The sequence below is a fragment of the Peromyscus maniculatus genome, chromosome 7 (genome assembly GCF_049852395.1).
Source record: "Peromyscus maniculatus bairdii isolate BWxNUB_F1_BW_parent chromosome 7, HU_Pman_BW_mat_3.1, whole genome shotgun sequence".
NCBI lineage: Eukaryota > Metazoa > Chordata > Mammalia > Rodentia > Cricetidae > Peromyscus > Peromyscus maniculatus.
Genome location: NC_134858.1, coordinates 64,114,584 through 64,133,798, shown reverse-complemented (window position 1 = coordinate 64,133,798; position 19,215 = coordinate 64,114,584). Strand labels below are relative to the sequence as shown.

General features: G+C 42.1%; 1 protein-coding gene across 2 annotated transcripts in view; it reads left to right on the top strand.

The window, feature by feature from the left end:
• Positions 1-788: 788 nt before the first annotated feature.
• The window catches only part of Usp3 (ubiquitin specific peptidase 3), a 74,743-nt gene continuing 56,316 nt past the window's right edge, over positions 789-19,215 (top strand). The window contains exon 1 of one of the 2 annotated variants that reach the window (XM_006979311.4): positions 789-1,667. In XM_006979311.4, the coding sequence (XP_006979373.1) occupies positions 1,577-1,667 (91 nt within the window). In that variant the 5' untranslated portion in view covers positions 789-1,576. Of the gene's footprint in view, positions 1,668-2,424; positions 2,698-19,215 lie in introns of those variants that run through there. The other variant, XM_076576566.1, reaches the window with a different exon arrangement.

Here is a 19,215-nt window from a genome sequence, read left to right as displayed (position 1 = left end):
CCAAGCCAGTCCAAGCCTTGTTTTTAACAGCAATATTATACAGCTTGGGGAATTGGCAAAGGAGCTTTGAGGAATTTGAAATACTACCGTGGGCAGAAAGTGCTCTAGGTGAATGGACACCACCAGGCAGAAGGCTGCAGGGTGGCTTAGGAGGGTCCTAGAGGCATGTGCTTTGGGGAGGTTCCCTGAGCTAACTAACCACTATCCGGCCCAGCCGGTTAATCATTTCCTGACCTTTGTTTTTCCTGCCTGAGGATTGCCACATCGTCTTCCCTCTCCCTTGCTTGCCTTACTCCACGAGGCTCCTTCATCCGGTAAAACAAAACAAAACAAACAAACAAACAAACAAACAAAAAACAGCTCCAACTTTAGAGGCTGTTTGTGAGAGCCCCAGACATTCTCAAGGCCCAGACAGTGAGGTCACAGGCTTTCTTCCTCTAGAAATTTGTCCTCTCTTCTCTACCTCTTTCTAAAGAGAGATCTGGAGCTGGGGTCCAATCCGCGCCAAGTAGATTATGCTCTCCGTTTCACTGGCAGTAAAAAGAGGTGCCGTAGCAGCAGTGTAGGAAGGCTTAAACAAGGTATGGTATGCAAAAAGCCTGGCTGGGAGACAGCGGTGAGAGTCCAACACACGCTGCGTCCTTTTATATCACCTGGTAACCCGGATCTTGTACAGCAAACTAGATTGTTATTTCATTCAACTTGGAGAGGTATAGGTATGAAATAGGCACGAGATAACAGTGAGTCATAATGGCAGGGCTTACACCCAGGTACCCCGGCTGTCCTGCGGGCCCAGCCATGCAGCATCCAGGTGACGCGCTCAGGCCAGAGTTCAGAACCCAGAATGGTTCCGGACCGCACCTGCTACAGGGAGAACATGACAAGTCAGGACTGTTCTGGGGCCCCTGCAGCCGGCTGGGCCACCGAGGGCCACTCCCACAAAGTCCCCTAGCCTTTCTTCCTGAGTAAAATGCGGCTTCGATGCTTGTCCGTCCGTACGACTGTTTTTTCATTTTCCGCACACTTTGCAATGTGGCCACATATTCTCTTTCCAAGCCTCGCTATAGTAGTCAGATTCACTGCAGTAGACGCAGCGGTCCCGACCGGTCTGCCCAGACTGAGTACCCACTCTTGCTGGGGTCCCAAGAAGCTGCCGCCGCTGCTCCGGGCAGTCTGAGTTGTGAAAGTCACTTCACAACAGCCGGGTGGGACTCGACTCGCGCAGAACGTAAGAGCCAAGGCCCCGCCCACCGCCCACCGCCTAGCGCGGGGGCGGGGTTATGTCTGGGGGCGTAACCAGTAGGGTGGGCGGGGCCAGCTAGAGAAGGCGGAAGCTTACTGTCTCCGGGCGGCGGCAGAACCAGGAGTCCAGATTTCCACGTTCTCCGGAGCGGGGCGCCGGGAGACGGCGTGTGGCAAAACCCGGCGCCCGGAAGCCCTTGCTTTCTTTGACGCAAAGGCTCGGGACGAAGCAGCCGCCGTCTGCCCAGCGCCGGGCTAGGAGCGACCCCAGACGGAGCCTCCGAAGTCCCTCCGCCCCACAGCCTCGGCCGTCCCCGCCGCCGTCCTCGTGGCCATGGAGTGTCCGCACCTCAGCTCCAGCGTCTGCATCGCCCCGGACTCAGCCAAGTTCCCCAACGGCTCCCCGTCGTCCTGGTGCTGCAGCGGTGAGTGCGGCCCCGGGGCTGGCCGGCCGCGCACCCGAGGTCCCGGCTCTGGCCCGGGCCTTGCCGTCGAAGGTCCGCGGGCGGGTGGCGCGCGGCCCCCGGGGGAGGCTGCGGGGAGCGGGCCGGTCGCGCGGGGCGAAGGGACGCGGGGCGGGCGGGCGCGGCGGCGGCTCCTTTGTTTCGTGCGGCCCGACGGCCGGGCCGGCTGAGGAGAGGCCCGCGGGGGCCTGAGGCGAGCGCGCAGCGGTGGGATGACGCGGCGGCCCGCACCCCCATGGCTCCGCGAACCGAAGGGCTGGCCCCGCGTGTGGCGGGTCCGAGCTCGCTGTCCCCCGTGGGCCGGACAGGAAAAGCGCCGCTCTGCGGCCGCAGCTTTGTCTGGACTGCCGGGCGCGCGGGCCCCTTCGGGCTGCGCTTCCTCCCCGTTCCCACAGGCTCCTGCCCCCCCTCCCCCGCCCGCCCGCCCCCGAGCTCCCCGAGCCGACTGCGCTGGGGGCGGTTGATCTCCGAGTCTGGCCTCAGGCTGGGAGGGTGAAGTTTGAACACAGGCTGCGGGCTCCGAAAGCTCGGGAGGAGGCAGCCAACAGCTGCTTTGGAGGGGCGGCTCGAGTTTTTTTTTTTTTTTTTTTTGCCTTTCGGAGATTGTTCCGAGACGGTCTTTCGGTTTGGTTCTGGATTGCTTTGGGAACAAGCACACGCGAGTGCGTGTGTGTTAAGACACTTCTTAGATTTATGTTCTGCTTATGGTTGGCTTAAGCGTTAACTCCTTCTGCCCCCTCGGAAGCCCGGTGCCCTCTCATTGTCTGCCGGGACTTAAGGTCGGACCGGCCACCCCGCTTTGATTACTTCCTGGTAGGGCCCTGGTGCCGACGCTGGTCTTTGTTTATGAGCTTTAAGATCACTGGCAGCTTGGGCTGTAGTGTAAAATGTGAACAGTGTACAAGAAATCAAGTTCATTTGCAGTGCTGGAGGACGGTGGTACGGTCCAGCAGAGTGGTGTCTTCTCCTGGGTTGGCTTGGAGCTGGGAAGGTAGTTTCGAGAGTGCTTTAATACTTTTCTGACAGGTTGCTTCTTCAAAGGTGATTATGTTCTTGAAGCAAAACATACCGAGTGGCACAAAGAAAGCCCGTCCTCCAGGATAAGGAATAGAAGTAACTGCAGTTTGCCGGAGCTCCAAGACTTGGTGCCTTACTTACCTTTTGTAAAGTCAGGTGTCTTTTTCCGCATGAAGACTTTAAAAATTAACCAGTTAATTGGTTTCACTGAGCAGTATTGCCATTCCTTTGGTTTGCGAGACTGGGTCTCTGTTATTGCCCAGGGTGACCTAGAATTCCTAATTTTTCTGCCACAGCCCTTGGAGTGCTAGGATTATAAGCATGTGCTGCCATGCTTGGCTAGTATTGCAGTTCTTTGTGGGAATGCAGGAACTTGTGTAAATGGGCCCTTACCTGTAAATATGTCTTGAACAGTGAGTCTTGAGCTTGGAACATCACAAAGGTGTATCACACATGGACTGGTGGTCTGTTAGCTAATTAGCTGTAGCCGTGGGGCTCCAGCAGAATTTTTCTCAAGAGAGATTTCGCACTCACACACGCACGCACGCACACATGACCACTAAGAAAAGCATACACTTCACAAGGAATGGGGCACTTCCTCTTGTTCATCTGTGGTCAGTACAGGGAATCAGAGGTGGGTGCATCAGCACAACCTATTTCTTTCTTTCTTTCTTTCTTTCTTTCTTTCTTTCTTTCTTTCTTTCTTTCTTTCTTTCTTTCTTTCTTTCTTTCTTTCTTTCTTTCTGTAAAATCACATCAAACTTAGAAATGGCTTCATTGTGCACAAGCATCTGAAAAAAAAAAGACAAGAATTATGCAAGTTGCAGATATCCTGTTGTGAGTCAGTCTTGCCTCGTCAGTCAGGGAGTCCACTTGACTGGGGGAAAGAGATGCAGCAAATGAAGCTTCTCCCGAGGAATTCAGCGCATTAAAATAGAGCATAACTGAGAGGTTTGTGCTGACAACAGGAACGAATTAGTAATGGAAGGGTGATTTCTGTCCCGGGCAGAGGGTGGCATCTTTACAAGGAGCAGCAAATGGTTGCCTCCGACCCTGCTTTGGAAGGGTGGGTCTAATCACCTGCATTTGTAGGACCAATAAAGCTAGTTTCACAACTCGGTGGGTGTTTTCTTCTGTCCAACCCCATTTCATGTGGGCCTCCCATTTTAACCTTTTGGCATCCCTTCATTGGTATAGTCGAGTGTTACTGTATTAAGCTTGATCTTGTTCTTGCCTGCCTGTAGTTTCAGTAATTAAATGATTGGTAAATCTGTGATCCCTTAACTAACTCTTCGTCTTGGAGTGTTATGTATTCTGAATTTTTTTTTCTTCAACACTCCAGAATTTGTTTGTTTTTGGTAGGAGATTAGAAGGATAGCCAGTGTGTTGAAGTAATGCTCAGGCTGGTACTGAGTCTGATTATACTCTTACTGAGGAGGGAGAAAAATCCCTGTTTTGGCACCTGGACAATAAAAGTAATGCCCCTGTCTTATTTTCATTGGGAGCTTGCAGTTATACCCCAGTGATAAAGCCAAGCAGATTGCAAAAGACCAAGGGCCCAGACTCTAGCGAGCAGCACCTGCTTGGACCAGCACTTCCATTTCCTTATGTCATCTGGAAAAAGAGCAGTGCTTTGCATTTACTTCACAAATCTCTGTTAGGATGGGCGTGTGTGTGTGTGTGTGTGTGTGTGTGTGTGTGTGTGTGTGTGTGCGCACACACATGCACAAAGTTTGAGAAACTGATGCTTTATGGTGTCTAATTTATGGTATCACTGACTCTAACATATTTATAAATAGGACTCTGAAAATGAAATGTCTAAAGCCCACTAAATGGAGCCCAAACAGATTGGCTTTATGATGAATTGTTTTACAAGGAGATACAGAACTCAGTAAGATTAGGGGGTAAGGAATAATGATACTTCAGAACTAACCTGAGCTGCTTAGCCATGGAAGGCACTGTGTTATGTAATTGTATGTTACAATACTTCATACAACTTTTTGTTTGCAAGACCCCCGTTATAGTCAACATTTTTTAGAACCCAGATTATTTGTGTGACTTTTATCTATTAATATCACCATATTAGAAATTAAAATTAAAACTAAATATTTATTTACTTATTTAATTAACAATAAGAGGCCTAATACTTTTTATCAGAAATGACAGTTTTTAAAAAAATTTTATTTATTTATTTATTTATTTGGTTTTTTGAGACAGCGGTTCTCTGTATAGCTTTGGAGCCTGTCCTGGATCTCACTCTGTAGACCAGGCTGGCCTCGAACTCATAGAGATCCACCTGCCTCTGCCTCCGGGAGTGCTGGGATTAGCTACCACTGCCTGGCCAAAGAGTAGTTTCTTAAGTTTTTATGTTTTTGTAATTTTATCTTACTGGAAGACAGCCGGGTTCTCACTTCTGCTTCTGTATGCAGTCTCTTGAGATATCACACTTTCCGTACTATCTAAAAAACTTCACTTTGTGCTCTTGAGAGATCGAAAGGAAATATTCAAAGTGATAGAGTAATATTTCTTCCTTCCTTTTTATCTATCATCCATCCATCCACCCTTCCACCCATCTAGCCATCCATCCATCTATCTATCTATCTTAATGTCATCCATGAAAATACTTTTGACCTTTTGGATCCATTGAAAAGGGATCCCTGAAGTCTTAAGGTTCAAGATCCTACTTTGAGATCTCATAGGTAAATTGGTTAGGGACACCTGCTCTTATCGAACTCACATTACAAAATTAGAGAATTTCATGAGGCTGGCAAATAGGTATCTATTTGTACAGACTTGGAGTTTAAAATACATGGAGTCTAGTGGTCCCTTGCACTCAAAGAGGGTAGTCTAATCTAGTTGGAAAGTCAAGAAGCTCTTCGATTAGAAGATAAATCCATGTAGTGGTTTTAAGTTAAATGTTGAAAATAGCAATCTCCTAATAAGGTAAAAACTGATTTAGGCCTAATTGTGGCTAAGAGCATTCTAGTTGTAAATTACGAAAGTTTAAATGAAAACTGGGCCAGTCTCTTAAGCCTTGTGTTATGTGCCCATACCAGATGTTATTTTCAGAAGCTAGAGGCTTGCATATTCCTTATTTTTGTAGGTGGAAAGTTTAACCAGTGACAAAAGACAGGGATAAAACATGAAGTACTTGCCAGGCGGTGGTGGCAGATCTCTATGAGTTCGAGGCCAGCTTGATCTACAGAGCAAGTTCCAGGAGAGCCAGACTACACAGAGAAATCCTGTCTCAAAAAAAAAAAACAAAACCAAATCAACCAAACAAACCCAACAACAAAAACATGAAGTGCTTTAAAAAAATTTAAAAGAAAAGGAAAGAAAGAAAGGTACTCTAAACACAACTGTTTTAATCTAAGGAAAGTCAAGTACCTGGGTTTTAGTTTTTTAAAGTACTGTTGATTTGGAGCTGTTTTTGTAAAAGTCATGAGAATTCTCCCTGATTAATTCTTCAAAGAGTTGAGGGAGCTCTAAATTTCCAATACACCCCACTCCTATATCACACTATTAAAAAAAAAAAAAAAGGAGTGATTGGTTGATCTGCAGTTGTGTTTGGAGGGGTTTTTGGAGATAAAAAAGGAGTGATTGGTTGATCTGCAGTTTGTGTTTGGAGGGGTTATTGGAGATAAATCTCTCTATTTTATTTTTTAAAGGCTGAGGTGCTGACTGGTCCCTTGTCCATAGTAATACATTTGTAATGGGTTGATCAGTTTGTGATAAAGGTATGAAGTCACCTTGATGGATTGATGGGTTATTTTGTATCCTATTTCTCTCAGCCTACTTTAAAGAAGGCTAGTTCGTCCCTTGAACCAAATTTTCTAAAAAGGATCGGTAATTTAGTTCATGAGGTTGAATAATTCACTACTTTTAAGTAGCATTCTGTGTTGTGTTTACTAAATATCTACTGCCGTGGTATACTCAGTAAATGCTTGCTTAATGAAGTTTTCTCCTGTAGATTATGAAATGATCTCTAGCTTCATGTTGAGAATAAATGTAGATCAAGTGAATTTATTCCCAGAATGCTTTGCATAGCCTTCTCTTCCCAGTATGTTAGCCAGTAAGCTGAGCTAGATTGTAACCAATTGGCCATTTATGACCTTGTTAACACAAGAATTTGTAGTCTTCTGACAACATGGACATATAGATGGGTAGATGGAAATGCTAGTTGTAATGAGTAGGGTCATTTAAATTAGTGGGTAGGTGATAGGTATTCTTTATACTGATTTTGAAGATTAGTATTTGAACTTTGTGTACTTGTGTGTTTTCTGAAGAATTAAACTATCTTTTAGTACTATTTGTAAAGCCCAAGTTAAATGGAGTTGTCTTAGTAATCATGTTGGCAGTGTTCTTCCCCACTCTAACCCCAGAATCTTAAGCAGCCCCAGCCTGTCCCCACAACCTCTAAGTGATTGATGTAGATGTGAAAGCCCTGGACCTGACCATGTGCTCCGTGTGTTTGACCAGGGACCTGACCATGTGCTCCGTGTGTTTGACCAGGCTGAAGCTGAAGGGTATGAGCCAGGCCTGTTTCTGTTGTGATCAGAGGGTATATCTAAGCACTATACTGAGTGTATAAAGAACATTCTGCATGGCCTAAGCAGAGGGAAAGGATGGGCTGAGGGGGGAATTAGAACTTTTTGTTTTTCTGGAATTCATTTACCCTTAAGATAATTATAATTCTTTACATTGATACCATTAACAGTAAGATTTTATAACATTATACTTTTTCCTCATTGAAATTTATTTATGTGCGTGTGCGTGTGCGTGTGCGTGTGTGTGTGTGTGTGTGTGTGTGTGTGTGTGTGTGTGTGTTTGATGCACTGGAGATTAGAAGATAACTTTCAAGAGTTGTTCCTCTCCGCAATGATCTAAGGTCATCAGGCTTGGTAGCATGTGTCTTTACCGGCTGAACTGATTGTAGGCCTTCTCATTGGAATTTATGGAGTTTTCTGCTGTACTGGAATATGAAGATTTGTTTGTGCTCTTTCAAACTAGATTTAGAGACGCTAACAACTTTATAGTATTTGGAGCAAAAAATGAGTAGTTAATAGCTAAGTGAGGAATTTAAATTCCTATTTTAAAATTTGAGTCCTCTTCTATCAGGGAATCATTTACATGTGGATTTTTCCTTAATGTATTTTTTTTTTTCCTTTTTGAGGTCTTCCTTCTTGTTCAATATATATTTCCGTTGGGGGAAAAAAAAACAGTCTTTGATTAAACTGTAGTTTCAAACTTCTATAAATGTTTTTGTTCAGCCTGGGCTTGAGAAGGGATTTAGTAGGCAGCTTTGCAGCAGAGAATATGTGCTGTACAGTCTGTCAGTGTTTGGTTTATTCATATCCTTTTCAGATAGGAGAGCAAATGCTGGAGGTGTTTTCATAGCACTTTCCTGGACAGATGGCTGAGGAGGAAGTGCTTTGACAGAGTCTCAGTGGGGGCTGGTACTGGGAGGGTATGCTTGGGATGGATCTTACTGTGATTGACAGTTGAGAATGCTGAGAATAGTATCAACCACGGTAACAGCTTGCTCATCTTACCTGGATTTGTCTTGTGCCAAGACCTCTCAAGATGCTCTGAGATTTTTATGTAACAGTATGTTTTGGGAATGTAGGTAAGAATAGATACCATTGGGGCTCAAAAGGTATTGACCAAAAAGCTGTTCATTGCAGTCTTCTCCTGAAATCTATGGCAATTGTTGAATGAACTTTGGCTTAGAAACTTGTAAATATAAACCATCTTTTTAACTACTATGAGTCTGTAGATGTTATTATCTATAGTAATTCCAGATGTTTTCTCATCTATTAGTTTTACTGAGTAGGAGGAGAACTGAGAATAACATAAAGTAACTTCAAAGCAGCTTGCTAGCATTTAATCCTGACTAATTTAATTAACTACTCATCCTTGTAGTTTTTCCTGATTTATAGATTGTGAAACTGAGACAAAGGTTAGGAGTTGCTTAAGATGCTCTGGGGTATTAAAGATAGCTCAAAGCTTAAACTCAACCACCAGACTTTTAACTTGTCCTTGTGAGAGTGAGGTCTTTATTTTGTCATTTAGAAACTTAATGCTTAGTAACTTAAGGGACTTAAAAGGCTTGGAAACATGCTTGGAAGGTTTTTGATATGAGAATGTTTTAAATTCCACATCTTAAAAATCACTCATTTTAAAAATTGGCTATTTGACTTCCATGATCCAACTAATTGATTAAAGTGCTAGCAAATAGGCAGGAAGAATTGGCTGTATAAATGGGGAGAAAATGGCCTCAAAAATCAGCCTCACTATGCTCAGCTCTTTTTTTTTTTTTTTTTTTGTGGGCTGAAATTCACCACGCAGACATAACAGCCCCCTCAATATAGGTGCATAAAAAATTATAGTAAGCTTCTGGGTGTTTAAAAAAATGTGTTTCAGTTCAGTCCCCTTCCTCTGGCTGGTTTCATTTTATTTCTAGTACAGGAGGTTTGGGGGAGGGGGAGGGGTTGTGCCCTTTAGAGCAGGGAGAGATGTCTGAAGCTATGGAATTTTGCTTTTGCCTCTGGGAATTCAGAGGTTATCACAAATCTGATTATAGGCAACCTGTTGATTATACATTTAGTTATAGTTTAAGATTTTCCAGGTGTATTTCCTATAAAAGTTAATTACAGTCTTTAGATTGCAGGTCTTAAGACAGATTTCTCTCATGTGAGATATACTGAGATCTCTCTCTCTGTCTCTCTGTCTCTGTGTGTGTGTGTGTGTGTGCGCGTGCGTGCGTGTGTTTACAGATGCATAAAACCCAGGTAAGCTCAGGAGAGCAGTTTCAGATTTTGAAAACTACTGTTGAAATTTAATGTGGGTGGACATTACAAAATTGAATTTGCTCTTGTCCTAAGTGGTTGTGTTAGCTGGATACTTCACAATAAATTGTAGCTAACTTATTTTATAAGGTTCATTGAGAAGGGACTTGGGTGTTTCTTTTTAAGATAAACCAGTGCATATCTTGTAAAAGGATAGTATAGCCAACTGGATTTTATCTACTTTAGGACTGAGTAGCTCCGTCAGTGATGTGGTTTCCATTCTTGAGTAGATACTGTATCTTGTTTTTTCTTTGTTGCAGCTGGGTTGAAGATAGCCTTCTCAGTAGAAATCTGCTTCCCTGTTTATCTTTGACCTGCCCTCCAGACTGACTTGGGAATGTTCTTATTGTCTAATCCTCAAGAGGAGGCTGCTGTATTCCTGTAGACCTAATAGAGCTAGTTGTAGGATAGCACACTGGTGAGCTTTATATAGTCTTTGTTCTTGATGACTAACCTGAAGATTTCTTTGTGACTTCTTTACTGATTTTTGAGATAAAATCTCAGTCTGACCTTCATCTGTGACGGTTCTCCTACCTCAGCCTCCCAAGTTGCTAGAATTATAGGTGTGAGCCATCATCCCTGGATGGAATTTTAATACTTTGATAAATTTTGAAGAGCAAAGTAAATTTTCTAGGAAACAAATTTCTATGATGAAATGTTTCATGTAGTCATAGACATGTTACAAAAATGTTTTAATATACTAGGTGTTTATAAAAGAATTATATAGGGGGGTTGGGGATTTAGCTCAGTGGTAGAGCGCTTGCTAAGGCCCTGGGTTCGGTCCTCAGTTCCGGCAAAAAGAACTATATAGGAAGCTGGAGAGATGGCTCTGTGGTTGAGAGTACTGGCTGCTCTTCCAGGGGATCTGGGTTTGATTCCAGCGCCCACATGGCAGCTCACAGCTGTCTGTTAACTCCTTCCAGGGAATGGGACCCCTTTTCTGACCTCCCCAGGCCCCAGGCATGCACATGATGCACAGACATACAGATAGGCAAAACACCTATACACATGAAATGAAAATAGATTAAAAAAAACTGTATTATGTGGAGACCATAGATCAACATTATTGTTGATAAAAGAATTTTAAGTTTTACTTTGAGGTAGTAAAATTTCAATTTAGTTGAAATTTGATTTAATTCAAATTAAGTCTTCGTGTGGGTTATTCTGGCTGCTAACAGTGAGCTACATCAGTATTTATTTTATTTTATTTTATTAATTTTTTTCAGAGCTCAGGACCGAACCCAGGGCCTTGTGCTTGCTAGGCAAGCGCTCTAACACTGAGCTAAATCCTCAACCCCTCAATATTTTTTTAAAAAGGAAATTGTAATATAACTAACAGATCAAGCCTCACCTGATGTGTGTACAGTAGCTACCCAAGTTCGATATTTGTTATGAGAAGTTAGTCCTAAGGGCTTAAATTCATGGTTTTCATTTATTGATTTTTTAGTATTTTTGTTTGTTTTAGAGCCTCATTTAAAAATAGTTTTTTGGGTCTTAAAAGTATTTAATAGGTATATATATTTGGGAGATGGTCAGATTTGAAATTGTATCTATCGTTATAGAAAAAAAATCCAACTTTTGGCTGGGCTGTGGTTAATCCCAGCATGTTGGGGGACTGGAGAGGTGGCTCAAAGGACCAATCTGTTCTCAGACCACACTACAGGACTCAAACAGCCTGCAACTCCAGCTCCAGGGATCTGATGCCCTCTTCTGGACTCTGAGGACATCTGACTTCCCAAGGGCATAGACACATGCACATAATTAAAAACACAAATCTTTACATAAATTGGAATATTGTGAATTTCATTCGGGATCATTTAAATAAGTATATGTCCAGTTGGTATTTTTTTCTATTTCTTTATAAATGGTCCCATTAGTTCTAAAAAGAATAAAATTTCCTAGCCTAGCAGTAAATGTAAGTATGGGAAAATTTCCCACTTTGTGCTTTAGCAATAACCTTTATTACAAAACCAAAAGAAACTAGAAAGAAATATAAAATGCAAATGTTAAACATGTTCTCTGAAGAAAGTCTGATACTAAGAGGTCTGTAAATCTCAGGGGCTAGATAGATGGGTCAGAGGCTGAGAGCACTTGCTGTTCTTCCAGAGGACTAAGTTCCATTCCTAAAACCCATATGTGGCTCACAACCATCATACAATTCCAAGGGATCCAATACTTTCTGGTCTCTGAGCACACTTCATGCATGTGGTGCACAGACATACATGCAGGCAAAACACGTACACATAAAAAGTAATATTTTTAAAATGAGGTCTGTAAATACCATAATTATTTTGTATACTTATAGGAGGGAGTGCTTCCTTAATATATAAGATTTTTTCTTACAATCTGTGTATTTTCTGTTGTTTTGAAATAATAATTGTACAGTGCTTAACACTGACTTGATTCATTTTTTAAAAAGTGTTGTTACTATTTTACTGTGTATTTTCTTGCTTAGATTGATGTTAGAGGCATAGAATTTTTACATCAGATCTTGCTATATTAAATCCATGGAAATACATATTTATGTTAGATTTTTCTTAAGTGATTCATGGCTTTTGTTTTCTTTCTTTCTATATAATCAGTTTCTAATGGGAAGTTATTTTTGAAACAGTATTAAACTCTTAGTAATTTTTATGTAGCTATTTGTGTCTGGTTTTCCAGACACAAAAGTGTCCCATCCAGACTCTGATTTAGTAATCTGCTGTGGCTTTAATGGTTTCAACCCCCACTCTCCCATTACTGGTTCCCACTTAGGTAGAGACATAGTGCAGGATTTAAGCTGAAGCCTAGCAGAGTAGACACAACCTTATAGATGTGCTTATAGGTCCGAACAGGTCTGAATTTATTATAGAAGGAATGATAACAGATTTAACATGTTACAGTTTTGAGAATGTGGTTTCATACATACTGTTTTGTTCTGTATGATGTTGAAAACTGATTTCAGAAGTCCTTTTTAAAAAATAGAGTAAAATACTTGAGCCATTTGGCAATGGGCCTTCTGGATCAGTTTGCCTCGATGTAGAAGTCAGCAGGACCAGATGCCCTCTCTTTCCTAGCTCTGTAGGCATCTGGGTTTGTTAGCATATAGATGACAAATACTGGCCAGTTTTGAAATTGTATTTGCTATATATAGTAGAGAAGGACAAATTAGCACAAAAGTAATAGGAATTGAGTAGGTGACTTGGTCCCAAGTAGTAAACTGTTATTTGAAATTTTATGCTTTGTAATAGATTTAAGCCTTCCCCCACATCCCCTCCTTACAGTGCTTGGGATCTGACCCAGGCTCTTGTACACACTGGGCAAGCATTCTACCCTGTCCTGACAATTTTTTTTTTAAATTAAAATATGATTTGGGCAAGTTCATGAATTGATATGACTCTTATACCCTTAAAAGTTAATTCATTTTTCAGAAAAATAATGCACATACATGTATGTAGTTGTTGATTAATAAAACCGAAGGGCTTTGACTAGGAAAGGCCTGCTGTCTGCAGCCATCTTCCAGCTCTGCTTAGTGTGTATGTTCTCTCCAAGTCGCCCAAGTTGTCCTGTGGGAGGGAACACACAGTTAGTTATCCTAGCCCACTGTCTGTAGTAAATGAGTACTGTTAGTGTTTACTCTGCTGTTGCCTATCTTCACTTCTTAACATGATAACAAATTTTGGTTAATGTAGTGACTAATTTTTCTTTCTTTTTCAACACTTTATTTTTCTTTAGTTATTGTCTGTTTTAAAATTGTTTAACTTTAGACACAATTTCTCTCAAATGTTCTTATAACTCAGCCAAGGGTGGTAGATGATACTGTGTTCCTGCCTCTGTAGCAGGCTAGATAATCTCCCTTTTCTTGAGACCTATCTAGAACCCTGTCCTGTGCTCCCATTGGGGATAATTGAATTCTAGGCTCACTGGGCAGCTTTGCTGTGGTTGCCTTTGTTCTCTTATGTTAGGTCTCCCATTGCCAAGATGCCACAGCTTTTTTCTTTCATGGTTTATGCCACTTTTTTTTTTTTTTTTTTTGTGCAGTATATTACTTAGGTTCCTTGCCATGAAAGGGTAATTTTTGACCATTTGCAAGTCTGGCATTTTCGCCCTATTTTAAAGTGAAAGCTTTGCTGAATGTGGATTATTAGAGAAGAAATCTCCCAGCTGAAAGGCATTGTTTCTATAAGTTCACTGTGCTGCTGTTGGACATCAGATACCTTTCTAGTTACCTCTTTCATAGACATCCTTTTGTTTTTTTGCCTAGGTGTTGTGAAAGTTCAAAATGCTATGTCTTCAGATGCATGCTTTTCTTTGATTTCTGATAAATGCTGAAGAGACTTTAAAAACTTTTGTTATTACTATGTGTGCATGTGATATGTGGGAGGTGCCTGTGTGTGTGTGTAGGTCAGAGGACACCTTTGTGGGGTCTGTTTACTCTTCCACATTTATGTAGGTTTCAGGGGTGGAACTCAGGTTGCCAGGCTTGTGCAGCAAGTGCTTTCGCCCTCTGAACCACCTTAAAACTCACACTCTTAAGTTAAAAGTGTGTGTGTGTGTGTGTGTGTGTGTGTGTGTGTGTGTAAGTGAAATGTGATCTATTTCTTTACTGAAACTTAGTCCTGTTCTTTTTTTCTTTTTGGAATCCTGTTAACTGAATGTTAGGTAAATTAGATAGCGTTTCTAATTTTCTCTTGTCCTTTTTTTTTTTTTTTTTTTTTTGAGTATGGTTTGGTTGTTTTTTGCTTTTTGGGTCTAATATCTGAATTTTTCTTCTGTTTCTGTTGAGTTTTGATTATATTTTTTAATTTTCAAGAGCCCGTTCTTAATCTCTGACCATTCCTTTTACAAAATCCTGTTTCCATTTTATAGTGTCTTTATCCTTCTAGGGCTTAGTTTGTTTTGATGTTTTTCTCTGTTCCCTAAATGGTTTTATTTTGGGGAGTTCCCTTTTTTTTTTTTCCCCTGGTGTTGGAGATCAAACTTGTGCATACTAGACACCCTGCTTTCAGCTTGTACTTAGTATGCAGTGTGCCTGGTGCCCTTGGGTGTCGGAAAAGGGCATCAGGTACCCTAGATATACCTGGAGTTCTAGACAGTTAAGAGCTGCTCTGTGGGTGCTGGGAAATGAACACAGGCCTCCGTAAGAACAACAGCTGTTCTTACCCACGGAGCCATCTCTCCAGCTCCATCCTTCTTTTTCTTTTTGAAAATGATGGCCAGTGAGATGGCTCAGTAGTTAAAAGCAGCTGGCTGTGCAAGCCTGATGACCTGAGTATGATCCTTGGAACCTACAGAACAACCTCTAAGAGTTTTTCTCTGACCCTCACACCTGAACTGTGACACATGCCTTTTATATACACGTCACACTCTGTGAATCATAACATGATTCTTTTTTTGGACTGGAGGTTTTCTTTAAAGATATGTTTTACTCTCGTCTTTTTGTGTAAGAGTAGCACAGCTCTGACAATGGATGGGGCCATCGACATGAGCTTCCCTGAGAGGCAAGAAGCAAGCCACCTTCTTTACTACAAGCAGACACTTGGGATTCATTCTGTATAGAGGACCATTCTTCTCGTGTTTCGACTTTGGCATACAGGGTGTCTCTGCTGACTCAGCTGTTCTTACCATCCGCGGACTCCTTGTTTTTAGCCCTAACCTTGCCCTCTCTGTCCAAGTAAACCCAGTGTGCTGAGCCTGTTCCCATCTGCACTCTCTTGGCACAAAGCTTTAGCAGCCTCCTTGCGATTAGTAGGATCTTCCTGCTCTTCAGATTTCTTCTTGACTTACAGACTCTTTTGTCTACTTTGGTGGCCTCACAAATTCTCTTTATCCTGAAGGTTGTGTTTGTTTTCAGTTGAGGAGGATTTTAGGGGAGAAGGCAAGAGGTTGGTCTGCTACTTTTAGTTTGGCACCCTTTTAGTCGTTTGTTTTTTTTGGTTTTTGAGACAGGGTCTCTCTGTGTATCCCTGGCTGTCTTGGAACTCACTCTGTAGACTAGGCTGGCCTCAAACTCACAGAGATCCTCCTGCCTCTGTCTCCCAAGTGCTGGGATTAAAGATGTGCACCACTACTGCCCAGCTCGCGCTCGCGCTCGCGCTCTCTCTCTCTCTCTCTCTCTCTCTCTCTCTCTCTCTCTCTCTCTCTCTCTCTCTCTCTCTCTCTCTCTCATCTTTCCTTTGGGCCTTTGGGGGCTTTTCTTTTTGACATTACAAGGTGCTCCTTGCACAACTTGTACCCAGCCTAACCCCGCCTTGGGATCAGTCATTTCTCCAAGTAGCCCTCATTTGTTTTTGTTGGGAATAATGTTGTAAGCTAAGAGATCCCAGCAGAAAGATCTAATAAGACCCATGAGTGAATAGGTATATCTGCCACTGTTGGTGTGCATGTTTTTGTTTGTCTGACCATGAGTTCCCCTTGACAGCCGTGATCTTTTCAACAACCATGAGCTGACTGACCCCTGTCTCTTCCATATTTGCTGGATATGCCCAATGTGGAGAGGCTGGCTCCCATCACCTGTAGCATGTCTACTCACTTGCTTAATTTTATAATCAGAGAAAGTAAGTTCCAGAATTGCTAGCCCATACTATTGCAAAAGGTACTCAGGTAATTAGAGTTCAGCAGTTGCACACTTGGTTTTGTCTGTACATGAACAATATATAAAGCAGTATGTTCAAAATTAGAACTAGTCATCCCTCCCCTTCCATACACCTATTTGAAATACAGCTTCACTCATTTCTGTGTATTTGATTTTCATTAGGCCAAACTTTAAGTAAATAGACCATTATCATTGTTTCAAAGGTTAAAATTTCATAAAAAGGTATTCTAAGAATTGTCACTACACAATCCCTCCCACCCACTCTCCCTTACTTTCTGGGTACCAGTTTAATTTTTAATTTATCCTTTCTGTTGTTTTTTTTAAATCAAATATGCAGGTACATAGGAATTCTTACCTTCTCCCACAAGAGCCAGCAAACTATGTATGCTTTCTGTTCTTTGCTTTTTGTAATTTAACATTGTATTTTGTATATCACTCCATGTTTGTAGGAGTAGTTTTTTTCTTTGGTTTTCTTTGTGTGGTATGCATGTATATATGTGGAGGCCAGAGGTCAAGTGTCAGGTGTTTTCCTCTAACACCTCCTACCTTAGTTTTTAAGTAATTAATTTATATTATTGTTTGTATAGGCCACAGAATAACTTTTGGGGGTCAGTTTTCTCCTTCCACTGTGGGTTCCAGGGGTTGAACTTAGTTCACAGGTTTGCCAAGCAAGTGCTTTTACCTGCTCAACAACTTTGGCAGCCCACCACCTTATTTTTTGAGACATGATCTTTCATTGAACGTGGAGCTCAGTGATTTGATTGAACTGGCTGGCCAGTGAGCTCCAGGGACCCTCCTGTACCTGCTTCCATCTCCCCAGTGCTGAGATTACAGGTAAAATCCTCTTCCTTCTCCCCTCCCTCTCCACCTCCTCTTCCTTCTTTTTTTTTTGGAGACAGGATTTCTCTGTGTAGTCCTGGCTGTTCTGGAACTCGCTCTGTAGACCAGGCTGGTCTTGAACTCATAGAGATCCACCTGTCTCTGCCTTCCCAGTGCTGGGATTAAAGGCGTGTGCCATCACCACTTGGCCATGCTCAGCTTTTTAAAATGTGGGTTCTGGAACTAAAACTCAAATCCTCATGCTTTCAAAGAAAGCACTTTATGGACTGAGCCATTTCCTGGGCCTCATTCCCTACCTTTTTCTCCCCTCTCCATTCTTCTCTCATTTATCCATCCATCTATCCATCTACCTGTCTATTGATTTATTGTTTTCTAGTGTATTCATTTGTGGGTGTGTCACAGTGAAATGCAATTCGTCTTCCATGTGTGAGAATGTAGGTTGTTTAGAGTATTTTGCAGTTAACAATGATGCTGTAACTAACAGCTTTGTACACATAGGTTAATAATAATAATAATAATAATAATAATAATAATAATAATAATAAATTACTATTATTGGGCTCCTTGGAGGATGAATAAACATTTAACATTTTGATTATGTGAACAGTAATGTGTAAGTGATTTTATAATAATATATGGATGTTTGCCTGCATTGTTATTCCCAGATCCTGTGGTTTTACTAAAATAGTGAAGGCTGTTGAAGTGAAATACTTCACTGAAATTATTTTTCTGACTGGAAAACCTTGAAATCAGTTGGAAGTTGCCTTGGGATCTTTCTTAGTCAGGAAATAACTACTCATATAGTTTGGGTCAAGGTTCATATTGAGCAGTGGGCTGTTGTTAATGCACATTTTTATCAGTGCTGTTGCCCCCAGACCACTGAGAGCCGGCTCTTTCTGAGACTTTTTTCTTTTAATTTTCTTTAGGTTGCTCTGTATTGACTGTTAACCTGGTGCTTCTTCAGGATTACAGAGAGGCTGTAGGACAAGACAGTTCTGCATAGGCTAGAAAAAAAGATTTCACCCAGTCCTCTGAGGTGATTGGTGACTTCTAATTTTGTTCTGACTCATACATGGTGAAATACAAGGGAAGCCTGCTGCTTTGCTAGTGCCCATGTGAAAGACTGGTAGCATAGCTCCTCACCACAGCTGACCTGAGTGGGTTACATATATGCTGAGGTAAGGGTCTCAGCCTTGGCTGACTGGCGCTCCCACACCAGATCACCTTGGCCTCTAAGAAATCTCCAGTTTCTGTGTATGAGCCATACAGTCTTAACAATTTCCTGTGAATGCCCTGACATGGAAAGGCTGGAAGGAGACTCAGATGATAAGGTGGCTGGAAGAAGTGAACTATCTAGGGTAGAAGTTAAAGCCTGCCAGCCCAGGGAAGTTAACCATGTCTTAACTCTGTGTGCCTTGAAATCACTCTCACTCACTTCTCTGCTAAAATAAAGTTAGAAATTAAAAACATTTGGAAATGACTTGACCTGTAGCCCTTAATAGTGTTGAAATACAGGACAGATCATATTAAGAAGTTAAGAAGTATGGTAACACATGCTTCCAGTTTCAGCACTTATGGAGGCTGATGAAGAGGACTGAGTTAAGAGGCCCGCTGGAAGACTGTCTCAAACAAGAAGAAAAAAACCTACTTTATCATATTTTTTTGTCTGAACTTGGACATTTTCATTTGTTGCTATATGGACAATGTGTACTGACAGTGAATACGAGGCTGGAGAAATGGCCCAGTAGGTAAGGTGTCTGTCACACAATCATGAGGCTGAGTTCAGCACCTCAGCACCCACATAAAAGTCTGGTGTGGCAGTGCTAATCTGTAGTCTCAGTATTGGGGGGCTTGGGGTGGGCCTGAGGCAAAACAAGTCCATGGTGCTCACTGGCCAACCACCTTAACTAGATTGGTGAGCTCCAGATTCAGTGGAGACTCTATAAAAACAAGCTGGAGGGACTAGTAATGTGGCTCCATGCTGAGGAGTGCTTGCTGCTCTTCCGAAGAACTGGAATGGCTTCTTGGCACTAATGTTAGGGAATACACAACCGCCTGTAACTTCAGTAACTTCAGTTCTAGGCTATATGGAACCTCTTCTGGCCACTGTGGGCTCCTTCACATGTGTGAATACACACACACATCCACACCCACACAAATAGATCTTTAAAAACAATCAGACACCCACATACTACACACACACACACACACACACACACACACACACACA